This window comes from Gymnoscopelus microlampas (genome assembly GCF_963454915.1).
Source record: "Gymnoscopelus microlampas genome assembly, chromosome: 14".
Lineage (NCBI taxonomy): Eukaryota > Metazoa > Chordata > Actinopteri > Myctophiformes > Myctophidae > Gymnoscopelus > Gymnoscopelus microlampas.
The window spans coordinates 2,486,743-2,513,369 of record NC_139951.1 but is presented as its reverse complement, the minus strand read 5'-3'; the positions used below and the strand labels follow the sequence as shown (position 1 = coordinate 2,513,369).

Sequence of the window (26,627 nt, the reverse complement as noted above, 5' to 3'; positions counted from 1 at the left end):
GTGTGCATGCGTGCGTGGGTGTGTGTGTGGGGGGGGCTCTAGGGTGGCTTGCATTGCCCTCTAGTGTTGGTTGAGGTTCTACAGAATTGCCTAGTAACAGGTGTGTTGATTACATAGACAGATTAACGTCACCAGTCGCAATCAAAGTGAATCGATAACACAGGGGGAAGCGAGGGGGGATGAAAACGAGCGCTCCTTTTTCAATTTCACTGGTTTTCCAATTTCCCTGTAACATATATATAACATCGCAATGTGACATAGCTCTGTTTACACAATGCTGTACCCCCTCCAACTGTACGTACTTTCCCCAGTTTTTTCTCAAATAGTTTTTAATATGCTTTGACACCTGCTTTGGCAATGTAAATGTATGTTTTCTCATGCCAACAAAGCTCCTTTGAATTTAATTGAAAATGGTGTGTGCGTGTGTTACCTGCGCGTGTGTGTGTGTGTGTGTGTGTGTGTGTGTGTGTGTGTGTGTGTGTGTGTGTGTGTGTGTGTGTGTGTGTGTGTGTGTGTGTGTGTGTGTGTGTGTGTGTGTGTCTGTGTGTGTAGTGATGCAGTGCTCGGCGGCCATGGATGTGGTTTTCCTCATGGACGGGTCGTACAGTGTGGGGAAGGGCAGCTTTGAGAGGTCCAAACACTACGCTATCAAACTCTGCCAGGCCCTCGACATAGGACCAGACAAGGTGCCGTACAGTATGTCTGTATGCTTCTGTCTTTGTGTGTGTCTTCTGTCTGTCTCATTATGTACATTAAAGGTAGGGTAAGTGATATTGTTTGGTTTAAACAAAAAGTGTTTTATTAAAAGGTTAAAGCACTATATTCTGGTATATCATTGCTATAGAGTGTTTGTTCAGTAACAGGAGTCTCCCCGTCTCTCCAGCCCTTTAATAAACAGAAAATACATTTTCAGGTGGGGTCCAAAATGTCAGGGGAGAGTACCCATTTGAAAATGCATTTTCTGTTTAATAAGGAGCTGGAGAGACATGGAGACTCCGATCACTGAACAAACACCCTATAGCAATGAGTACTATCAGGATATAGAGCCATTTAACACTTGTTTTAACCAAAGAAAATAACTTAAAACTTAAAAATAACTTTAAATCAGCTGTGTTTTGGTTCAGGTGCGAGTGGGTTTGATTCAGTTCGGCTCCGCCCCTCGGCTAGAGTTTGCCCTGGACGCTTATACTACCAAGGAGGAACTGAGGAGAAACATGAAGAAGATAACCTACAAGTATGTCCTCTCCTCTCCTCTCCTCTCCTATCCTCCCCTCCCCTCCCCTCCCCTCCTTCTCTCTCTCAGGTAAATGAGAGTAATAATGATTTTCATTACAAATAGTTTTTTGTCTGCTCCTTTCGTCTCAACTCGCCTCTCCTTTGCTCTCCGCTCCTCTCCTTAGGGTAATACTGGTCAGCTCCCATCACAACAGTATTAGACTGTGGTTGTACTGGTCAGCTCCCATCACAACAGTATTAGACTGTGGTTGTACTGGTCAGCTCCCATCACAACAGTATCAGACTGTGTTTGTACTGGTCAGCTCCCAGTATAACAGTATCTGTGGTTGTCCTGATGCGATCGGTTGTGAGCTTGTAAATCTGCTATTTTCCAAAACATTTATACGATTTCTGATTCACAATGTCATTAATTATTAAGAATCTAAACCTGCAAAGTAACTCATAACTAACGTTTTCAAATAATTGTAGTTTAGTAAAAAAGAATACAATGGCTGCCTCTGAGATGTAGTGGAGTAGAAGTATAATTGTATCAAGAAATTGAAATACTCAAATAAAGTAAAAGTACAAAGAGCCATTCTGCTTTTACTGAGAACGTGAGAAGATAACATGATACATACTTATTTAACACAGTGGTTCTCAAAGTGTGGTCCAGGGACCCTCAGGGTTCCCATGAGGGGGTTCCAAATGGACCCTTATGAGTCTGTAACTCTGAGAGTGTAAAAATATAGGCTCTATGCACAGCAGCCATATTGGAAATAAATTGGGCCTCTTCCTTACTTCCTTCACAGGTGTTACCAATGATACTAATGAAGGCTCTGTTCCATTCTGGTCAAACAGAGTCAGGGTGCTGATATTATGCATGTTGGCCCACTGGAAACACTACACCAGTGGGTCTCAAAGTGTGGTCCAGTCCAGGGACCACAAAGTGGTATTTTATGATGACAAAGTGGTATTTTATGATTCTGACATTTTCAATCTACGAGAGTTGTAGCGACCAGCCCCCCAAATCCCACTGGACTTTCAGCTCCTAAGCCCGTAGGGTGTCCAAACATGTACAAATGCAAAACAATGGTGCTTACCCTCTTGCCCCAAATGTTAACTGGGGTTCTAGTCTAATGTAATAATCTATATTTTTCAATAAAGAAGTGTTTTAATCCCGTCTGTGGCCGATTCCGCCGGAAATTCACAATGGCCGGTAGTGACAAAGCGTATCCGGAATTATATATTTTGTTTAACAGGAAGTAAACGAGGGGGGGGGAGACAGACGGGATTAAGACAGGATTCAATTCTTTATTGAAAAATATGGTTTGGTATGATTTGAGGGGATTGAAAATGTCAGAATCATAAAATACGTCTACGAGAGTCGTATTCTATGGCTAGAACAGAGCCTTAATTTGTATAATTTGTAAGGAAGAAGCCCAATTTCTTTCCAATATGGCTGCTGTGCATATAGCCTATTGGAACCAAATGAACCCTGTAATAGGCCTGAGAGATTTGCACACTCTCAGAGGTATGCAGGTCTTTGTAATGAAAGAGTATGAGAACCGTTGCCTTCGCAGCAGCAGCTCTGCGTTACTTTAAGTCGTGCTTTCCTGCCCTATTTAAAATAAAGGAGATTCCAGCGTCACACTTGGTGGGCGTGAAATGGTGATTTCACGCATCTGTCGAGGAAACCCCATCGTTTTACAAGCACATACAATACGTGTTTGTGTCAGCTTCCTGCCACCGCTGACAGCGAATGAAGACGTCTTGTCCGAACCCCGTCCGGCCGGCCGAGTTCACATTCCTTTAGCCCATTAAATTAATACGCTGAGGAAAAGGACTAATTGTGGGTTTAAATATGATTAAAGGACTGATCCATGTGGGATAGAGCAGTAAGGCATTCAGGGTTCACACGGTATGCTGGGAAACGCGTGGGTCGAGCGACAACAGGAGGACTTTAAACAACTTACAGTAGGATTTGATTAAATGAACACCTTAACTCATGAAGACCGGGAACGCATCTGTGTGTCATTTTCAGATTTCTTTGGCTATTCAAATATATTCAAATAGCAGATCTACAAGCTCATAGCGGCACTTGGTGCCACGCTATGAGCTTGTAGATCTGCTATTTATTTTAGAAAAATCGTGCAAATCTTTATATATTTATATTATGTAAATATTTTTGAAGCGAACATTTGTAACTCAAATATTTGCTTCTCTACAAATGTCTTCTAAATCCTAACTTTTTCATGTCAAGGACCACCCAAAATAGCCGCGGACCCCCATCTCAAAATATTTTGTTCCAGGGAACCCCAGAAGCAAAGAATTGAGTTACAAATGTTCGCTTTAAAAAAACATATATATTCAAAGATTTGCACACAGTTTTACGATTTTTTCAAAAATAGCAGATCTACAAGCTCGCTATGAGCTTGTATACCTGCTATTTTTGAATAGCCAAAGAAATCTAAAATTACACCGACGCTTTCCCGGTCTTAAAGGGTAAGACCACTTTGGTAGAGGTTTGGGTTGTGTAGTTACCTTGACATGATGTAGCTCCAAAGGTGGACAAGAAATCAAAAATAATCGCTCCATTGATTAGAAATTGATAATTCAAATATGCTCCTCATTGACTAACATTGTACGGTAAAACAGCTCTCAAAGTCACTCTTTTAGCACATAAATGAACCCAAACGTAGCTGATTCAGAAAAATATAGAGCATCACCAAACCCAGTACTGTTTGTTTTTTAAAATAAAAATGTCAACTTCCTGTTGATTTTACTATTTGAAGATCTGGATCCGGATCCGCCGATCCAGTCCGGGTTTTCTACTTATTAAAAATGGCAAAATCAACAGGAAGTTGACATTTTTATTTAAAAAAAAACAGTACTGGGTTTGGTGATGTTCTATATTGTCTGAATCAACTTTGTTTGCGTTCGTTTTTGTGCTAAAAGAGTGACTTTGAGAGCAGTTTTACCATACAATGTAAGTCAATGAGGAGCATATTTTGAATTATCAATTTCTAATCAATGGAGCAATTTTTTTTTCTTGCCCACCTTTGGAGTTACATCATGGCAAGGTAACTACACAACCCAAACCTCTACCAAAGTGGTCTTGCCCTTTAAAGGGTTAATGCGCTCGGGCGGCGCAGCGGTAAAGCCCCTGCCCACCCGCAGGGGTTGTGGGTTTGAGTCCCCCCGTGGTGCATCCAGCTTCGTCTGTACGAACACAATTGTTCGGGGGAGGGAAGCCGGGCGGGGAGGGTGGTATTCGTCATTGCATGTACTCCTACGGGCTGGGGGCGGAGCCTGTCAGCAGGGGAGTGTTGGGCGGGAGGAGTAGGCCGAAGGCCCTACGTCCTCGCGGCGGGGGCTCCTCGCTGGTAGGTGACAACTAGGGGTGGGACGATATATCGATATCGCGCGATACTTTCTCCCACGATAAATAATCGATATACTGCCGAAAAAAATCAATATTCAAAAAAAAAGTTTAGTTTGTGATACGTTGTTTTTCCGACTCTGTATTTGAGTACAAGGACTATCGTGATATAACGTTGGTGAAATTTCATGTAATATATCGTGATATCGCAATATATCGCAATATATCGAATATCGTGATATTATTGTTATCGAGGGCCTAATATCGCCACAGATATCGTATCCATATCGTCCCACCCCTAGTGACAACACACACATGTGTGTGGAGAGGAATTAATTGCCACAAGGACTAACTTGGGGAGAAAAAGCAACAACTGTCACGGTGCGGGGCAGAGAGTTGTAAAGCGCACACAGTGAGCGGAGACAGAGCAATACAGATGCAGGGGGGTTTATTAACTAAACAGGGAATACACGGCAACACAAGGTAACAGACAGAACACTGCAACAACATTAATGAACCAACACAGACTGGAAACAGAGGGGCATATAATAGACAGGGACTAACTAGGCACAGGTGAGAACAAAGGACAATTAACACATGATTGGCTGTAACAGAACAAGACACAGGTGACCTACAATCGCAAAGACATACTGGTGAGACAGGACAGGAAACAACAACTAGGGCAGACAGGAAACACCAAGACGACACTACAGAATAAAGGTACAAGGAGAACAGGGAAACAATACAACAGGAAGAGTGGCCAAAAGGGTCCAAAAGGGTCCATACCGTAAAAGGTCAGACAAAGGCTAAATAATAAAGTCACAGTCCACGATCCGAGGAGCGGACCGTGACAACAACAAAATAATAATAACTACTTTCAACCTGGTGTCATTTTAAGCAAAACTTAAAATGTATTTATTTATAAAAATGTAATAATTTGAATTAAATAAATATATCACTACTTGTGTCGCACGGCACCATTGTATGGCGAAGTATTACGTAAAATGTGCTGTTAAATGTTGTAGAGCTCTGAAATGACTCTTTATAAATAATACTATGGGCTATGGGATGGAATATACGCCGTCTGGGAGATGGGGTCTAAAAGCTGTGTCACAGACTTCTAAGATCTGATCATATCCTAAACATTTGAACACAACACTGTGTGTGTGTGTGTGTGTGTGTGTGTGTGTGTGTGTGTGTGTGTGTGTGTGTGTGTGTGTGTGTGTGTGTGTGTGTGTGTGTGTGTGTGTGTGAACGGTCCTCCAGACTCAAATCTAACCCTCTCCTCCTCACTTGGAGGCGGGACTAAGAAAGGAATGGAGGACGTGAGTAGAGTGCAGGAGGCTTAAAATGATCGTATTTGAAATAAAACTAATAGTACGCCGGGGACACTGTGGGCGCTGTGGGCGTGTTCTCTCCTCCGCGTCATCAGTGCCCATACCCTAGGTGGGGTTGGCGAAAGGGCCTTTCTGTGTGGAGTTTGCATGTTCTCCCCGTGTCCCCTAGGGTAGGCACCCTCACAAAAATCTCACATTAAAACCAGGAACGCATCTGTGTGACCACTTTATATTATTCTATACTTTGGCTATTCAAAAATAGCATATCTACAAGCTCATAGCGTGGCACTGAGTGTAGATCTGCTATTTTTGAATAGCCAATGCTAAAATCTAAAACAACACTGTACTTTCCCTGTTTAAGTTATCTTATCCTAAATAAGAGAGATAGAAAAATCCTACACTGCTATTACAGAAGCAAATCAGGCCTCCTGTCTTTTCTTAACTTTGAATATATTTGTATAAATTCTACATCTGAATCAGCTATCACACAGACACAAAGACACACAGACACACACACACACACACACACACACACACACACACACACACACACACACACACACACACACACACACACACACACACACACACACACACACACACACACACACAGGCAGAAACTAATTACTTGTGGGCTCTGCAAACGAAAAACAAATTAATTTCAGATTAGGTGTGGGTGGTCACCGGATATTAGATAAGATGAGCTAAGCTGGCAGGTCAAAGATAAGGGAGAGTGTGTGTGTGTGTGTGTGTGTGTGTGTGTGTGTGTGTGTGTGTGTGTGTGTGTGTGTGTGTGTGTGTGTGTGTGTGTGTGTGTGTGTGTGTGTGTGTGTGTGTCTGCCACACTACCGCAGTTTTTTCTTGGAGATTGTTCACACTGCGTGTGTGCATGCATGCTATCTAAGTTAATGTAATGACTTATTTAGCTAGAAACTAGAGCTTTGCTTTAGCAGGTGAACAATGTAATGACATCTGTTATGCCTGTCCTGGCACACGCATTACTTCCTGTCTGTGTATGAAGGACAGGCAGGCAGGCAGGCAGGCAGACAGACAGACAGACAGACAGACAGACAGACAGACAGACAGACAGACTGAGATAGTTCAGAGATAATTAGCCTCAACCTCCAAGAGCAAGAACTTAAAGGGATATTTCACTTTCAAAAAAACTTTGGGTCATTTTATTGTCTACTCAGGCTTTTGTCAGCCTTCCAGACACTTTTTAAGTTGCTTGATTCAGTATTTAGATATTTGATATTCAGTTTATCAGACACGCCCCCTTCCTACACAAACCCATTGTAACTTCAAGTTCAAACTCCATTTTAACAATGTTAGATTCATCAGAAACACCCGTCCTTAGTTCTGGTGACTGATATTGTCCTTCTAATACGTGAGGAGACTGTGTTTTTTCAATAACTTTTTTCATTTATTTTTAATATTCTCACAAAGGCTCACAAAAGCCTGAGTAGACGATAAAATGACCCAACGTTTTTTTGAAAGTGAAATATCCCTTTAACAGACCATAATTATCTGTTGTCCTCAAGATCAAGAGATTCTGACAGGTTACACCGAACTATAGCAACGATTGCTATCAGAATACACTTTTTACAATACAATTTACACTTACTTTATTTTAACAAACAAACAAAGGGTTCATTTGGTTACAATTGCACACTCTCAGTGTTACACATGCATGTATAAATGAACACTGAGAACCTGTTAGTCATCCAATATATTTGAGGGATCAAATCAGTCAACAATAATGTGGGAACACATCCTCAGTGGTGTGTTCTACCGTATTATGCTGCATATGCCGTATACAGTGCATACATTAGTCTGCCTACTTACCTACAAGATCTTCCTCCACACAGCTGATTTGAATTACTGATCAACGTTTAATTATCAAGCAATGAAGTCACTTAAAGGTAGGGTAAGTGATATTTTTGGGTTAAAACAAAAGGTATTTTGTTAAAAGGTTAAAGCACTATATTCTGATAGTACTCATTGCTATAGAGTGTTTGTTCAGTAACAGGAGTCTCCCAGCTCTTTAATAAACAGAAAATACATTTTCCGGTAGGTGTCAAAATCTCAGCCAATCAGGAGAAAGTACCCATTTTTAAGCTTCATTTTTATAGTGTTCCAGTTCCAATTGTGTCTGCTCATTTCTTAATGTCATCACTTCCAATTTCACTTGTTTAATCTATATCCTGATTGAGTTCTCTATCCTGATTAGATAAGATTGTAAATGAAACTGAAACGAAAATGCATTTTCTGTTTTATAAAGAGCTGGAGAGACAAGGAGACTCCTTTTACTGAACAAACACTCTATAGCAATGAGTACTATCAGAATATAGAGATATTTAACACTTATTTTAACCAAAGTAAATCACTTACCCTACCTTTAACAAGCTCTAATCACATGAATTGAATGACCGACAACAGGAAGTGATGCCCATAATTCCCGCAAGGCCTCATGTGACACTGGAAGCTTGTGGATTGGATTCACTATGACTCAACCTGTGTTTTTTTCCCTTTGATGCGTGTGCTTTGCAGGGGGGGCAGCACCCAGACGGGTCTGGCCATGAAGTGGCTCCTGAGGAAAGGCTTCCCGGGGGGCCGGAACGCCTCCAGCGTGGCCAGGATGGCCATCCTGCTGTCGGACGGGCGCTCCCAAGGCAACGTGGCGCGGGCGGCCGCCCAGCTGAAGGAGAGCGGGGTGGTGCTGTTCGCTGTGGGCCTGCGGTACCCCAGGTACGTCTGATGGACCAGTGGTGTAAAGCAGGGGCTCCCCAACTTTGGGTCGCGGGACACTGACGGTGGGGTCACGAAATAGGCCCTATTCACAGCAGCCATATTATGAAGACATTCACAGGTGTTACCAATGATACTAATGAAGGCTCTGTTCCATTCTGGTCAAACAGTCAGGGTGCTGATATTGTGCATGTTGGCCCACTGGAAACCTTCCAAATGGCCCCTTACAGGTGTGTAACTCTGAGAGTGTACAAATGGAACCAAATGGAAACCGTAAGGGTCCATTTGGTTCCATTTGTACACTCTCAGAGTTATGGGGGTCGTGGAAACCACTGTGCTACACTAAATGGAACAGAGCCTTCATTAGTATCATTGGTAACATTTCATTTCTTTTTTCAACAGAATGGATGAAATACAATCTAAAATGATTACAAATAGTTCATTTGACCATTTTAATACATTACAAATGCTTTAAAAAAAAAAGTTTATGTGCATAAATTACCTCCAGGGTTAGGTGGGGTCGCGAGTCAATGACCGCATTATTTTGGGGTCGCGGGCTGAAAAGTTTGTTAACCCATGGTGTAAAGTAGCTAAGTACCTTTACTCAAGTACTGTACTTAAGTGCAATTTTGAGGTCTTTTTTACTTTACCGGAGTATTTCCGATTTTCTGTACTTTTACTTCTACTCCACTACATCCCAGAGGAAAATATTGTACTTTTTACTCCACTACAATTATTTGAAAACTTTAGTTACTAGTTACTTTGTAGATTTTTATTATTATTACAAAACATACATTACCCACTTCAGCCCTGTATACATTTTGGCCATTTGAAAATAGACGATCTACAAGCTCACAATTGTGAGCTTGTAGATTGGCTATTTTCAAAGGATTTTTATGAATTGTATAGATTTCAAATATATATATAATTTTGGGGGTGCTTGACATGACATTTGAGAACCACTGGGTTAAAGAGTGTTTTACACTGAACTCTAGCTCCCTCTAGTGTCAACTGTCTGTCTCTATAATTTACAACTTAGGCATTTAGCAGACACTCATATCCAGAGTGACTAAGTAAGTTCATACAGTAAATGTCATGAACCCTTGTCAACAAATGACAAGTAAGTAAGCCTTGCTGAGGGCCAAGTAGGGAGGCATTGGGACCCATTTTTTAAATAGTCGTTGGTATGACCCGGCCAGGGAATCGAACCACGACCTCCCAATCTCAGGGCGGACACTCTAACCACAAGGCCACACTGAGTTGAAACTGTTCTTGGATGTAGCCATTGGCATGTAGCCAGTGTTTGGTAGCCTGGCATGGCCAGACTAATAGTGTTTGATATTGTGAATACCATTACTTTTAGATAATAGCATCCTTTTTATATTTATTTTACACCATTGTTTGTTTATTGAGGAGACCTCAGTTAGAGGCCATTCCCGACCCTAAAGCCCCCATACTTTGCACTTGAGGTGTGGCAATAACTGGAAACATGATGTATTGTGCTTTCTGTGCAGGCTGTTCAGTCTGTGAAATATATCCCTCTCCAGTGTACAGTATTTATTGGTTGTGTCTAAACAGTACAACACAATGAGTGCTAGGGGGTGAGGTGGAGTCTGAATAGGTGAGTGCTAGGGGGGGTGAGGTGGAGTCAACACATTGGGTGCCTGATTTTTTTAATAACAACTTACCGTAGGTGCCAGCATTCTCCCCATTGACTGCGCTTTGCTGTTTAAAGCTCTAGACTCCACGACGAGCAAATCCACGTAAAAAAAAGCATGCATTCATGTAGCGCGATGACCCTGGCTACATCCTGGAACGATAACATTTCACTCGCGAGTTACAACGGGGAGGGATCGCGCATCGCGCATGACCGGTTTTCCCCACCGGAAACAGATTCGGAGATACAGATGTTTTAAAGAAGGAAATAGACAGGAAGCGGATGGGGAGCCATGTTTTTTTTTCCGGTGATCCATCTGGCCTATCCTTCTCAGGATCACAATGGGTACTCCCAGAGCTGCTCTAGCCCCTCCCGTGTGGAAAAAAACAAAAAGACACCAAAACCGTTTAAATACGGTTTTGGCACTCCGCGTCACTTTTTGCACCTTTTGCAAAACCGTATAAATGCGGTTTTGGCACCCCATGTGTTAAGAGGTGAGTTTTCAAAATGTGGCGAAAATGGAGAATGAGTCTGCAGTTCTGACTGGGAGGGGAGGTCAGAGGTCATTCCACAGCTTGGGAGTCAAGAGGGAGAATGAGTCTACGATGCCTGGAGCGTTGACCAGGGTGTTGTAGACTCGCAGGTAATTGTAAATTGTAGATAAGGGAGGGACAGACACCTATTTAGCTGATCTGAGTGAATTCGAAGGGGTGTAAGGAGTGGATCACGTCCTGAAGGTACGGAGGTGCCATGACCTTGACTGCCTTGCAGGTCATCTCTCTACATGTCTTTCTCCGTCTTCCAGGTGGGAGGAGCTTCATGCCCTGGCCAGTGAGCCCATGGAGAGCCATGTTTTCTTCGCCGAGCATTTCCACGACGCTGTCAATGGCCTGTACACCACGCTGACTACCTTCAGTGTGTGTAATGCCACGCCTGCAGGTAACAAATAATAATAATAATATCTCAAATGTATACAGCGCTTTTCTAAGCACCTAAAGACGCTTTACATGGGGGGTGGTGGGGAGGGGGGACAAAATCAACTTTATTAGGAATATAAACACTAAGAAAAGGATAAGACTAGGGAATAAAATCAATTAAAACAGTGGAATGGTGAGACAGGGGGGTGTGTAGTTAGCTGGGGAAAGCCATATTGAAGAGGTGGGCTTTGAAACACTCTCAGTACCTTCCGTGTGTGTGATGCCACTCCTGTGTAATGCAGGTAACTTAACCAATTAAGACTTAGATGACTGGATTCCAAAGGGCTCTAAATAACAGTGCGGCGCAACGCCGACTAGCATCTGTTATTTTCGCCCTAGAATAGCGATGCTAGGGTTCAAGTGCCTGTCTAAGTGTAAGGCCACCCCTGCGTTTTGTCTGCGAATGACATTTTCGTCTTCCGTGCACACGCAAACTTTTACTATGGAATGGAATTTGCTATAGAATCCATATTTTTTGTGTAATGTTTAAGTTTAAAACGAGTAATGCTCCGTCTGGCTGTCAACTTGAGTTAGATAAATATCTTTGCAGCCCAAGAGTGTCTTCTTAATTAAAGTCAGGTGCGAGTGGAGGAACGAGAGCTATGGGAAACAAACCCGGTGAATGAAATCAACATTCATTTATATTCATAAAGGTCTATCTATGTCATCACGCAGTACATTTGAGTTTACAGGAAGTAATTATACATCGACTTTTAGGGACTTTAGACATAAGAATACACAAAAATGGATTTAGAAAAGAAATTGGCCTCTAAGGTTCCTCAAGGTTCCCAGTTCGATCCCGGGCTGGGGGGCTCCCCCAGAGTTAGTGTTGAAGTGTCCTTGAGCAAGACCCTGAACCCCTAATTGCTCCCGATAAGCAGGTTGGTGCCTTGCATGGTTTCCTCCGCTATGTGTGTGTGAATGGGTGAATGTAATGCACAGGCTATGTAAAGCGCTTTGGATAAAAGCGCTATATAAATGCACCATTGGCATTTACCATTTTAGGCATAGTGTTTTTGAGGTTAGGGTTAGGGTTAGGCATAGTGTTTGTGAGGTTAGGGTTAGGGTAAAGTTTAGGATTATGCATAGTATTTGTGAGGTTAGGGTAAGGGTTAGGCACAGTGTTTGTGAGGCTAGGGTTAGGTTTAGGCACAGTGTTTGTGAGGTTAGGGTTAGGTTTAGGCATAGTGTTTGTGAGGTTAGGGTTAAGGTTAGGATTATAGGCATAGTTTTTGTGAAGTTAAAGGTTAGGGTTTAGGCTGCACCTGGGCGACACACCAAAGGAAGAGGGAGTCCCTTCCCTCTCTACCTCTCTCTCGGCCCCTAAATCCCTCCTCTTCTCTTCCTTCGTGTCTAACTGTGAATCATCCCTCGTTCCTCTCCTGTCTCCAGGCTGTCAGGTAGAGACGTATCCATGTGAGAGGAAGACCCTGGAGACCGTCAAAGAACTGCAGGGCAACTTCATGTGTTGGAAAGGCTCTAAAGGCTATTCCCCGTACACCTCCACGTGCCCTTACTACAGGTGACAAAAAAAACGTATTTGAACTGGGGACCCTCCATCATGACAAGCACTTGGAATTGTAGGAGTTGAGGCATTACATTTAGTTTGACTCTTTTCCACACCAAGGAGCTTGTAGCTTGGGGCTTATCAGGTAATATTTCACAATTTGGCCAATGTTTGACAATGTTTTATAGTATAATTGGTTGATTACTTTAGACATAGTATTATTAGTATAGTATAAAGGTCTTAAAAGTCCTTAAATTGTGACTTTAGCAATGTGCAGATAGCCTGTATAGTGTATACACTTACACTGTATGTGTTTTTTAGCGGCGCTAGCCGCTCTATACCTTTAGGTATAGAGCGGATATTAGCCCTCTATGCCTGGCTTTTGCGTCAACGTTCTGATTGGTCAGGTGCGTCAACGTTCTGATTGGTCAGGTGCGTCAACGTTCTGATTGGTCAGGTGCGCCAAAGTTGTGATTGGTCACTATTCATGACATCACTATGATGTCATGAATATAGAATTCGATGTCTATATAAACGATGACAATGACTTCATCTTATTATTCATTTGGCTAAAGTCTCCGTCTAGGTAAGTTATTTAAAGTTAATATGACGAATAGAAAGAGAAAGATACAAGAACAGATGAAGGGTGAATGTATAGAAAGTCTGAGTTCGGGACCCAGTCATCCGTTATGACAGAATGGTTTGATAGAGACGATCGAGAATCCAAGAGTCCGTTAAGGTTCTGATTGGTCAGGCCCGTCAAGGTTCTGATTGGTCAGGCCCGTCAAGGTTCCGATTGGTCAGGCCCGTCAAGGTTGTGATTTGTCAGGCAAGGGGACTATTCATGACATCACTATGATGTCAAGGTTTATTTTTTATTTCCTCATGGTTTTTTTTGTATATATTTTTATTTGGCTAAAGTCTCCTTCTAGGTAAGTTATTTAAAGTTAGATCCTCAATTTAACTTTATCTGTCGTCGACGCTCTGATTGGTCAGACCCGTCAACAAAGTGATTGGTCAAGCTTCACATGACACATGGCTATAAACACATTATAAACACATATCGATGACATAATGTATTCAAAGGCGCCGCTACCTTCACACAGGGTGTGATTTTTTTACTGATGAGTGAGAAAACAATGTTGCACATTAAGTTAATCATCTGGGGACCCCTCAAAATCATTTGGGGACCCCCCCAGGTTGAGAACCACTGGCATAGACACACATACACCTCCCATAGACACAGGCATTTTTCCTTTTACCTTTATTTATACACAGGCAAAATCCTGTTGAGATACAAAATCTGGTTTTCGAGGGAGCCCTGTCCAGGATAGTAGCAGTAAGGTGTCAACAACATGCAACAACATAACAAAAGTAAAAAATTGCAAGTGTAGCAAATGCCACAAAGCAACGATAACAGCACCTATTGAAAACGTGCAATAATAAAATAAAAGCTAAACAAAAATGAAACACTATTATGGAAGCAGTTGCAATTACTGAGGGAGTGCAGAGATAAATTATGAGCGGATGAGCCTAAGATATATGTTGAATAGGTGATCCTGTTTGGTCAATCAAAGCATTCACAGTCAATAGTTAAACAGTAGTTTCTGTGATTGCATTTACATCAGCAGACTATTTGTTGTATGTTGTATTATGTAGAATATATTGGTGTAATCCTACTATAATTCTAGTAACCTCTGTAGTGTTGAGTGTAGTGGTGTCACAACCCGGTTCTCCTCAGTGGCTGGACCAATTGCTCTGATTTTGCACACAGCCATTCACCATTACCATCTGAACTTAACTGTGAAGCCCGTTTTTCGATTTCATCAAATCACAGCTTCTTATTAGCGTTTTTGTGTAAAACACTGTCGCCATGGTTACGGGGCTGCCCAGCTATGGGACGAACTGGCTCCCGGGTTGCCAGATCATGTGCGTATATCCCCCCACGGATGCGTCGACCGGGTATGGTCTAGTATTGTAAAAGGATACAGATGCTGTTTGTAATGTGAATGCTTAGAGATTTAGGATTGTTGGCTGTGTTCTTCTTCTACTCTATAACAGCCAATAACTTATTCCAAGTGAGTCGATTCCATCTGAGTCCAGCTATGTGCGTTTGTTTGTGCGTGCGTTTGTGCGTGTGTGTGCATGTGTGTGTACGCATGTGTGTATGTGCTTAATACAGGTACAACAAAGTTTACATCAGACACCAGACGGTCTGCCATCGAACCATCTGTCCAGGTAAACACTCTCTCTTTCTGTCTCTTTCTGCTTATGTTGCTGTCGGGCAGAAACCAGCTCAATTGTTTTCCTTTTATTTTCCCTTTACGTCTGTGTGTTGATTAAAACAATATTGAGCCAATGAAAAGTATTAAAAAAGCACTTCTGACAAAACCAGCTAACTCCATTGGATCCTCAAACTGTCTGCTAAACCAGCTAACTCCACCAAAGGAGGGTGGAGTTAGCTGTTTTTGCTGACTCCAGGCTCCACCCCCTTTTGACCTCCAACCTCATTGTGAGCTTGAAGGTCCATTCAGCTGTTCTTATCAATGATGAACAAAACCGTTTTTGTTTTGTTTTTTCATGTCCTGAAAAAAACAACAACATTTAGATAGCTGGTTTCGGCCCGTCAGCAGACATATATTTTCTTATTTAAACCCTGACTCTAGAAAGCGTTTGCTTCTCTGTCCCGCAGATCCCTGTGACTCCCAGCCGTGTCTAAACGGTGGAACATGTGTGTCAGAAGGTTCACAGAGTTTCCACTGTGTCTGTCCACCTGGATATGGAGGAGACCCACACTGTGGTCTGTACTGTTACATTATTCAGCATTATAATTATAATAATTATAAAACTTATGGTGGGAACCTTAATGTCCCCACAAGTATATCTATACAAATCGGCATTGTTAGGACCATTTTCATGTGAACAGGGTAATATATGGTTACAAAAGTTTTTTAGGTTGGGTTAGTTTGGGGTTGTGGTTAGGTTTAGGGTTAATCACATGGCTTAAATCAGTAATTACTGGTTAGTTACTAGTCCTAAATGACTTATAAATGTACAATTACTATTTATAATTTAGGCATTTAGCAGACGTTCTTATCAAGAGGGACTTACACTAAGCAAGGTAATCACATAGAATGCAGAGAGACAGTGTAGTGCCTCAAGAAACTAAGATGACAGGTAAACCAAGAACCTAGCATCAGTCTAAACAATATACTATTGGAATAACTATATGTACATTGAAGCTATAGGATACCAGGTAAACACTGAACCTGGCATCTATCTAAATAGCATGCTATAGCTAAATTACATTCTTAACATGGTGGTCAAAGAAAACAAACCTAAGTGAAAACATGAGAAGGATTGGCACCTGTCCTGAGCACACATCACCAGCGCAAACACTCGTCCTCTTTGTTTGAATGTAAAATGTTACGTCCGTTTATTAAATCTGTGAGTGTGAAACTGTAAAATACTAAAAGGACCATGTAACAATTTGAAATGGCAAATATGAAATACAATGAACTTATGACATCAATTCAAAATACAAATCAATTCACTATGAATGTTGTAATCAAGCAAATGTACAATGAAATAATAGAACATGAAATGTCTCTTTTTTTTTTACAACTTTAAACAAACTATAATGTATAATAACTATAATGAATTAATAATCCAAAGATACTCACAAACAACGCTTCCATGAGATCCAAACACAGGCAAATGCAGTTTTTCAGCTCGCTAGTTCTACAAGGTGTAACTAATGAACCCTTGATTAAAGGATTATTGGTCACATGAACTCTGATAACCAATGGCGATGAAACTGAAAAAAACTGATTCCCTTGTCAGCCATAGAAGGCGATAAAACCCATGCTAACATGACAAATAAATGCATGTAACATAACAACGGTAGCCATATCTTGGCCATTGGCTACTGTAGCATCAATGGCAACCCGTTCTCACTCCCAAGGCGTCACATTTTGCCGCTCTGTCAGTAGCCCTGAAACGTAAAGTTTTGACATGACAGGATGCCCTGAAAGTCAAGTTTTTACATGATGGGACGCCCTGAAAGTCAAGTTTTTACATGACGGGACGCCCTGAAAGTCAAGTTTTGACATGACGGGACGCCCTGAAAGTCAAGTTTTGACATGACGGGACGCCCTGAAAGTCAAGTTTTGACATGACAGGACGCCCTGAAAGTCAAGTTTTGACGTGACGGGGCGCCATGGCGACGTTGCATGCTGACAAAACTATGCCTAAACCTAACCCCAATCCTAACCCTAACCTCCTAAAATGATGCCTAAACCTAACACTAACAACAAAACAATTTTGTGGTATTTCGATCAGGGGAGGTTTCCAGTCAAGTGCTGCTACCAGATAAGCCACGAGGCAGCTGTCCTGTGCGTGCCTTTTAGTTTTTGTAGTCCTATAGTGACGCATTAGGGAGTTAAAATGACAGAGCGGAAATAACTGACGCCTATCTGTGAGAATGTGTTGTCAATGGAGGCAGCAGGTGGGTCTCATTAGTATATGTGTGTGTCCACAGCTCCTGCTCTGTCTCTGGACTGCTCGGTGGACCTGCTGTTCCTGCTGGAAGGTTCTACCACCATCACCCTGGAGGGCTTCCTCCAGATCAAGTCCTTCCTCAAGCGTTTCCTGCAGGCCGTCATCGGCTCAGACACGCCCACCAAAGTGGGCTTGGCCGTGTTTGGCGGAGAGGCGCGCGTGGACGCCCAGGTGGGCGCTTACTGTCTCCCTCTCAGCTCTGACCTGCTCTCTGTCTCTCCTACCACACTGTCTCCATCTCAGCTCTGACCTGCTCTCTGTCTCTCCCACCACACTGTCTGTCTTTCAACTCTGTCCTACTGTCTGTCTCTCCTACACTGTCTCCCTCTCAGCTGTCCTACTGTCTGTCTCTCCTACACTGTCTCCCGCTCAGCTGTCCTACTGTCTGTCTCTCCTACACTGTCTGTCTCTCAGCTGTCCTACTGTCTGTCTCTCCTACACTGTCTGTCTCTCAGCTGTCCTACTGTCTGTCTCTCCTACACTGTCTGTCTCTCAGCATACTGTCTGTCTCTCCTACACTGTCTGTCTCTCAGCTGTCCTACTGTCTGTCTCTCCTATACTGTCTGTCTGTCAGCTGTCCTACTGTCTGTCTCTCCTACACAAGCTGTAAAAGAAGTAGTTCCTATCACACAAAGATTTTTGGCAGACCCCCTGTAGTAACTCTGAGGACCCCCTGTTGAAGAGCCCTGCTTTCGAAAGAACGTGTGAAATGGGACATATTGGCATATTTTGATGCCATTAATTTTACTCGTAACAGAGTATTTCAACATTGTGGTATTCTTACTCAAGTAAAACAAATAAACCTAACTTCTTCCCTCACCACAGGTGGGGAAGTTCACGGGCAACGTGCGGGGCCTTCTCAACGCCGTGGACGCCCTCCAGCCAATGGGAGGGGAGACGAACGCGGGCCTGGCGCTCCGCTACGTGACGCGCCACGGCTTCCTGAGCGCGCCGGTGTTCGCCGACGTGTCGGACGACCTGCCGCGCGTGGTGGTGCTGCTCACCGCCAGCCGCTCCGCCGACGAGGTGCTGGAGCCCGCCAAGTACGCCCGGGACAGAGAGATCTTCCTCATAGGGGTGGGGCCAGAGTCCTTAAAGGTAAGGGGACGGTGGGTGGGTGGGGCCAGAATCCTTAAAGGTAAGGGGAGGGTGGGTGGGTATGTATTTGGCTGCCGACCCCCATCAAAATATTTTGTTCCAGGGACCCCCAGAAGCAAAGATTTGAGTTAAAAATGTTCGCTTTAAAAATATATGTATTCAAAGATTTACACACATTTTCAAAAATAGCAGATCTACAAGCTCGTAGCGCGGCACTCTGTGCTGCTTTTTAGCTCAAATCAAAAATGACACAGTTCCAGGTCTTAATGGGTTAAAAGTATCTGTTGCCTTGCCTTTACAGGGCCAGCTCAACAACATCACCGGCAACCCCCAGCGAACTCTCACCTACCCCACGGCGGACAGATTCAATGCCAAGATCTCTGAGCTCAAGGCCAAGATCTGCAGTGTGGACAGCCAAGGTACATTACAGTATACTGTAGTTCATTTCATACTAACTCAATGTACTAAATACTAAAATAAAACACGAGTGTACATTTCTCTACACTTGACCACTTAAAGCTGCATTGTGCTACATTTGTGTCCAACCTGGCATTTGAACCCAGGGCCCCGAACAGAAAGCCCACTATAGCAGAGGATGATTTAAACGTGACCTTCATGCAGTACTACTTGTCAACCAGTAGGTGTCCTACCTGACCACAGGGTCTCAATGGAAGAGAGTAGGGAGACCACCTCCAACCTCTGCACTCTATCCTATTACTGTATGTTTTATTTTCCATAATGCACTATACAGATTGGTTAAAATAAAACAAACATTAATAAAAAATGTTGCCTATAATGACATGCCCAAAATAGGGAGGGGAGGTTGAAAGTGATTACAGAACTAGTACTAGACACCCTGGTAGCTCACCTGGTAAAGTGCATCACCCTGCAACTACATCACCTTCCTAACGTAATGGCATTTTGTTTTTGTTTTTCAGAAAATAGAACAACTTGACCAAAACAAACTATGATTTCTTAATCATTTCACCCAAAAAGTTTATTACAATATATGACTATTGACATACAAATAACGCTGTCCGTCAGTTATGTAACATAAGAGGATTAAATTAATTAGGCCAATTTGTGTTTTGACAGAGATATTTGAGAAACGATGGGAGAAATGGTATTTGTTTAAGAGTAAATAGTGTATACCCCCGCCTCTGTTTTCTTTCCTTCCCTTTTTCATTTATTTTACTGTATTGTACTTTATTGTATTTTTCTGTTTTGTTTTTTGTTTTCCTTTTCTGTCATGTCTATTCTGAATGTATGTTTTGTTCTTGTCTGAAAAGTAAAGACAAAGTAAAAAAAAAAAAAAAAACTGATTTAGGCCAAATCATTTCTTGAGTAAGTGACTTACTCCAGACGTGGGCTTTTTTTTGCCTAAGTCATTGTCTCTGACTTAGGCACAAAATAGGCATAAAATGGCTTATAGGTCACACTCTTGACATAGGCCATTATAGGGTGGGAACAGCATGATCCTTTCAATAAGGATAGGCAATGTGTACTGTGTACACTTCCCCCAGTATGTAAGAGCACGCTCAAGAGCACATTTTTTTTGCAACAGTTTAACACTCATCTTTTCCACTATTTTGTTAATGTTAGTCTTCGGCCGTAACCACAAAATATATTAACACATTGACTGCCAATGGCGTAGATCTACGCGAACCTATTTAAAGCCGCAGCGTGCCAATCGCGTAGATCTACGCAAAGTGGTCTTTTTTGTATTTTACATTAGATTAAGTCATTCCCTACATTGTCAAGAAATTTCATCCATCTAGACCACAGAAAAGTTGTAAAATCTCATTATCTGGTCAAGTGATAATATAAAACTTGTTATTACAAAACACTAAAGTCACATGAAGTCATATTAAACTGAAAGTTTGATCCCAGCAGCAAGCGGCTGCCTGTGTTGAGTAAGGAAGCAGCACCCGTGGCAAGCAAACATGCAGCACAATGCGCAGATTACCCCCTCAGGCACATCTTCACAAAATATCATCCATCTAGACCACAAAACCTATTATTACAAAGCACTGAAGCTGCATAAGGTCAGGGGGTCCGCCAATCTCTATCACACCGAAAGTTTTATCTGTTTGTATCAAGTTTGATCCGAGCGAGCGATCCGACCGAGCGAGCAGCCTCTCTCCCCCTGCCTGGCTGCAGCCCTCACTGATCGCTGAGTGTACACACACACACACACACACACACACACACACACACACACGGTAAGATGATACAAATCCTCACTGTTTCATTTAACTCTGAGAGTGTAACAAATGTAACCAAATGGACCCGTACGGGTCCATTTGGTTACATTTGTTACACACACACACACACACACACACACACACACACACACACACACACACACACACACACACACACACACACACACACACACAATCCGCACCCCCCCCCCCCCACACACACACACACACAACCTCCAAGCCCAGGGACCCCCCACCGGAGGGTCCACCTCCAGTCCGCGCACAGGGACGGTGGAAAAATAACCTTAGCCTACCTTTAGCAGTTTTCTGCAATACGGTGGGATCATGGCACACGGTGTGATGTCCATATAAAAAAAAAACTCCATGGACGGCCGCCTTTTGTTTTGTTTTTTCCTCCAAGGTGGAAAGACTGGTGATGCGAGGTTACTTTTGTTTCAAACAACGTAGCGATGGGCAACTACACACACACACCCATATACACAACCTCCAAGCCCAGGGGGTCCCTGGGCTCCGCACCGATCATGGCACACGGATTTATCCATAAAACTCCATGGACGCAACTTGTGTGTATATGCGAGGCTGCGAGCAGCCTGTAGTGAGGCGGACGCGCGCGCGCACACACACACACACACACACACACACACACACACACACACACACACACACACACACACACACACACACACACACACACACACACACACACACACACACACACACACACACACACAAACAACATAGCGATGGACAACTACACACGCGCGCGCGCGCGCACACACACACACACACACACACACACAGGATTCATGGCGACTGACGCCCGCAATGATCGCAATAAGTTTTTCTTTATTTGTTTCAAAGTAATGATAGCGAGGCGACCACATCTCTCGTTTGTTTTGGGCTTGTTTTCATAGACCTGGTTGCTTATTTCTCTCTCACAACCTGGCAACAATGTGTCCCACGTGGCCACTAGAAGAGGGTGTTCAACCTGCGGGTTGGGATCTCGGGTTGGGAACGAGAGAGAGAGAGAGAGAGAGAGAGAGAGAGAGAAATAAAGGGCTGGCTTGTAGATCTGCTATTTTCAAACAAAATGAGGTCCCCAGTTCAAATATGATTATTTTGGGGGGGTCACAGTCTGAAGCCTGACTGACAGACAGACAGACAGACAGACAGACAGACCTTATTTTTATTTATTTATTTATTTTCACAAATTATCATAAATGGCATAAAAGAAAACAAAAAGCTGATCTAAAAGCTCAGTAAAAGCTAGTAGATCTGCTATTTGTTGCTATGAATACAGGTGTGGCTTGAGATTTTGACTTGTGTGGGCAAAAAGTTTGGAAAAGGAAGCTCTCGATGAATGTATTGATGTTGCACTTGTTGAACTTTGAATTCTTATTTATTATTTGGGGGAAAAAACACTTTGAAAAAAAAAAATACAGTGAATAATGTTGTTTGAAATGAGCTGAAATAAGCTTGCACTTTGGAAACAGTGATAAATGTACAATCAAAAGCATTTTTTTTAAAATGTCTTTTTATAAACAAGTATTGTTTACATGACTGATGTCAATGAAGGCGCAAAATAAATGTCAAACACTTTTGAAATCATTTTATGCATCTAAAGTGTGTCCTTTTACTAAAACCCTCATAACTCTGAATCTAAAGAAAAAGGTCTGTTTTTGGTGAAGACCAAGCTGTATTCAACTACCTCTAGCTAAAGAACGGAACATGCTATCAACTCACTTTTTTTTTCAGAAAAAAAGAAGAGATTCTAAGCTTTTTTTTTTAGATATTTGTTTATAGTCATAACACAAAATGTTCTGTGAGTCCTCAAATATGAGTCAGAATGGTCAAAATTCCTGGCATTGGCTGATCCTGTTATAGAAAAACCTCTGGCAGTCAATGTGTTAAGATTATGTTTTTGCGTGAAACTTTGCACACACTCTCCCAGTAGGTCAAAGAAGAACCCTTGCATCCCAAATTATAACTCTGAATCTTAGGTCGTACAATCAAAATTATTTGGATCATTAGTTGGATGCACTCCTACAGTACTGTTGTACTTTGTGTTTCAGGATGCCTGGGCCAAGCGGTGGACCTGGTCTTTGCCCTGGACGCTTCGGGCGGCGTGGGTCGCGAGAACTTCGCCGCGCTGCGCGACTTCGTGCGCAGCGTCAGCGTGCAGTTCGACGTCAACCGCGACGTGGCCCAGCTGGCTCTGGTGACCTACGGCCGCAGAGCCGGCACCGTGTTCAGCCTGGACGCTCATGACTCGGGCTCCGCCGTGCTCAAGGGCGTGGCCGAGGCCGCCTACATGGGCGGGGCCGCTTCTACCGGCGCCGCCCTGCTCCACGTCCAGGTTGTTACGTTGTTTTCGCATTTTTATTCCGTTTTGACTCTTGTTTAATTTTGATTGGTTTTAAGTTAGTTTGTTGTTAGATTCATTTTGATTAGTTTTAATGATAGTTTCAGTTTTTTATAGTAATATGGATTAGTCAGAGGGCGTGATTCAAAATTTTCTGAAAAATAGCAGATCTGAAAGCTCACAATGCGTCAAATCGCAATGTGTTTTTAACAAGAAGGCTTGAAATTGCATTTAGTTATACTTAATTAACTTAGTTAATTTTATGAACTTCAATATGAATACATTGGACATAAAAAAGACAATGGAATTGTAACTGTACTGACTATGTACTAGTCATTAAGCTACTTTAGACTGAAGTAATTAAAGCGGGTCATGTTTGCATGTTAGGAATTGTAACAGCTGAAATCAATAATATATCAATATTCTGATATTAACCTGCGGGCCGCATTAAGTGAACGTGGGGGCCGCATGTGGCACTAAAAATAAGAAATACACTTTCACTACTGTTACAGTCTGGCTCAGAGACCATAACAAAAAAGGGGAGACGACACAGAGGAATACATAAATAAGTGTAAAGTTTATTTACCAAATAGTGAAATAATAGTAATTAAGTAATAAGTCAAGTTTCCAAATCATAAAGGCAGGGAAACATGCTGCCCACTGGAACTGAATCTAATAACTCAACATAGGGAACGCAAACACAAATGCTCTCCTGTGTGGCCACACGCCTGTGACCTGGAGAGGACTGAAGAGAGTGAACTGTTGTAGAATGGGAATTTTATAGTGTGAGGAGACAATTGGCCAGGTGTCTCCCCTTCCACTGATCGTCTCAGTCTCCACACTCCAACCCAGCACTGCAATGGAATGTTAAAGGCACACACACACACACACACACACACACACACACACACACACACACACACACACACACACACACACACACACACACACACACACACACACACACACACATAACCCTATAGCAAAGGCCCAGGGGGCCGTCACACTACTCACCAAAACAAAGACGGTTTTATAGACCCACCTCACATCTAAAATACACTTTTTGGCCAAAATATTAAATATTTTACCGGAAGGAAAACATTTTTTAGTTACTCTACAGTAGTTGTCAATAGAAAAATTCCATACAGACCGGATCTGTAGAGGGCGCAGCGGAGTGAAATTTTCCTTCCGTGAAATATTTAACATTTTGGCCAAAACGTTTATTTTAGACGTGAGGTGGGGGGCTCAGAGTGTTCCCACTTAGTAGAGTTGAAAGCTTTCAACTCTATAAAACCGTCTTTGTTTAGGTGAGTAGCGAAAGTGTATTTTTTATTTTTTACTGCGGGCGAGAGGCTGTGCAGCTTGTGGTGCGTGCGCAAAGGCGAACTCAAAGGAGAACTCCTTCTAGGCTATGGACCAGAGCTAGGCATGTTTCTGAACTGACCCCAGTCAGAGTAGACAGAAATTGTGCCATCTTACAATGAGCATTAGTGAGGACCAATTACTGTATGTAAAGGCTGTATGTTGAAAACGTGTGAAATGCTCCTTTAACTATAACAACCGTGTCCTGCCCGTCCAGTCCAGCGTGCTGACGGTGTCCAGGGGGGCTCGTCCCGGCGTCAACAAGGCGGTGGTGGTGCTGACGGACGGCTCGGGAGGGGACGACGCGGCCGTGCCGGCCCAGAAGCTGCGCGACGCTGGCGTGTCTCTGTTCGTGGTCGCCATCGGCGACGTGCAAAAGGACCGGCTGCTGAGGATCGCCGGCACCGAGGAGCACATGATCGCCGTGCCCTTCTACGAGGACCTCAAGTACTTTGAGGACGTTCTGGTGCAGATGCTGTGTTCAGGTGAGGAACACCCAAGACACATAAATGTAAATGAGAAGAACTGACTGACTTTTACTTCCCGTTCCTGTGTGACATTAGGTGGCCGCCTCTTTAGGAGAGCGGAAGCAGGTTGGAGTATTATTTCAAATGGGAGAGTGAACGTGAACACAGTTTCTGATCGATACTTTAGCCCCATCGTCACAAGCCACATAATCTTCCCAACATTCTGACACTAAAATGGCTTTTTTTCAGAGAGGCGAATCAGGAGAAAAGCTACTTGGTTATCGTCGATTCCCAAGCTGGGAAAAGGAGAAAAGAAATGTCGATAACTTATCGACATTTCTTTTCTCCTTTCCCCAGCAACACACTCTTGTGACATCTGGCACCAGCAAACACAGGACGATCACAAAATCTGCTGTCAGACGCCGCCCACTTAGGAGACGCGAAGCGTGGCTTGGGCTATCTTCCTAAATTAAGCATCTTTGGAAATACTACCTCCTACATACTCCTATATCCTATGTCCTGCATCCTATATACTATCTACTGCAGGATATCCTGCTTTCAGCTTTCCTACTGTCTGTCTCTCCTACTCTGTCTGTCTCTCAGCTGTCCTGTCTGTTTCTCCTACACTGTCTCCCTCTCAGCTGTCCCACTGTCTGTCTCTCCAACACTGTCTCCCCCTCAGTTGTCCTACTGTCTGTCTGTCTCTCAAACACTGTCTCCCCCTCAGTTGTCCTACTGTCTGAACAAAAGTGTCACACTTTTCTTTCGAATATTTGAACATTGGAACTTATTTAGTTTTCCTTAAATTTCCTTAAAAGTATTTTTTTCTCCACAACAATTAGTGTGTGAGTGTGAGTGTGAGAGTGAGTGTGAGTGTGAGTGTGAATGTGAGTGCGTGCGCGCGTGCACGTGTGCGTGCGTGCGTGCGCGCGTGCGTGTGTGTGTGTAAACATGTCAAAGCATTGGACAGTAGTAGGAGTAGATTCTCAAAGCTGAAACCATCATGATGTCACGGAACAAAAGTTGTCCTACGTGCTTTGGTGATTGGCTGACTTCCCTGATCTTTCTGTCCACCAATCAGAGGTGAAGAAGCCAGTGAACCTGTGTAAGCCCAACCCCTGTATGAATGACAGCACCTGCATCCTATCAGGAAGCGGCTTCCGCTGTCAGTGTAGAGGCTACGATGGACCACACTGTGAAAGACGTAAGATTCATTCATCAACATGTTTATTTCTGTCTCTCTCCCCGTCTTTCTTTATTCTGCAACGTATATACATGTGACCATGTTGTCTACAGGCAGGAGTAGATCTTTAACGTGTGAATGTGATCATATATGCATGTGACCATGTTGTCTGCGGGCAGCAGTAGATCTTTAATGTGTGAATGTGAATGTGATCATATCAGTGGTGTAAAGTAACTAAGTACATTTACCCAAGTACTGTACTTAAGTAAAATGTTGAGGTATTTTTACTTTACTGGAGTATTTCCAATTTTCAATAGCCTACTTTTACTTCTACTCCACTACATCTCAGAGGCAAATATTGTACTTTTACTCCACTACAATTATTTGACAACTTCAGTTACTACTTTATAGATTTTGATTATTATTAAAAAACATACATTAACCACTTCAGCTCTGTATACATTTCGGCCATTTGAAAATAGCCGATCTACAAGCTCACAATGAAGCTTGTAGATCTGCTATTTTCATAATGCGTACTTTCTACTTTTGG

The 26,627-nt window shown here is 42.8% G+C and overlaps 1 protein-coding gene across 1 annotated transcript in view; it reads left to right on the top strand.

The window, feature by feature from the left end:
- LOC311059730 (von Willebrand factor A domain-containing protein 2-like) overlaps positions 1-26,627 on the top strand; it is a 50,049-nt gene that overhangs the window by 21,375 nt on the left and 2,047 nt on the right. Inside the window, exons 4-16 of the mRNA XM_084077765.1 lie at positions 553-686; positions 1,125-1,234; positions 8,482-8,679; positions 11,142-11,275; positions 12,706-12,835; positions 15,003-15,058; positions 15,513-15,620; positions 17,361-17,551; positions 18,206-18,478; positions 18,780-18,897; positions 22,776-23,059; positions 24,645-24,912; positions 25,976-26,098. Coding sequence (XP_083933891.1) covers positions 553-686; positions 1,125-1,234; positions 8,482-8,679; positions 11,142-11,275; positions 12,706-12,835; positions 15,003-15,058; positions 15,513-15,620; positions 17,361-17,551; positions 18,206-18,478; positions 18,780-18,897; positions 22,776-23,059; positions 24,645-24,912; positions 25,976-26,098 — 2,127 coding nt within the window. The remainder of the gene's footprint in view (positions 1-552; positions 687-1,124; positions 1,235-8,481; positions 8,680-11,141; positions 11,276-12,705; positions 12,836-15,002; positions 15,059-15,512; positions 15,621-17,360; positions 17,552-18,205; positions 18,479-18,779; positions 18,898-22,775; positions 23,060-24,644; positions 24,913-25,975; positions 26,099-26,627) is intronic.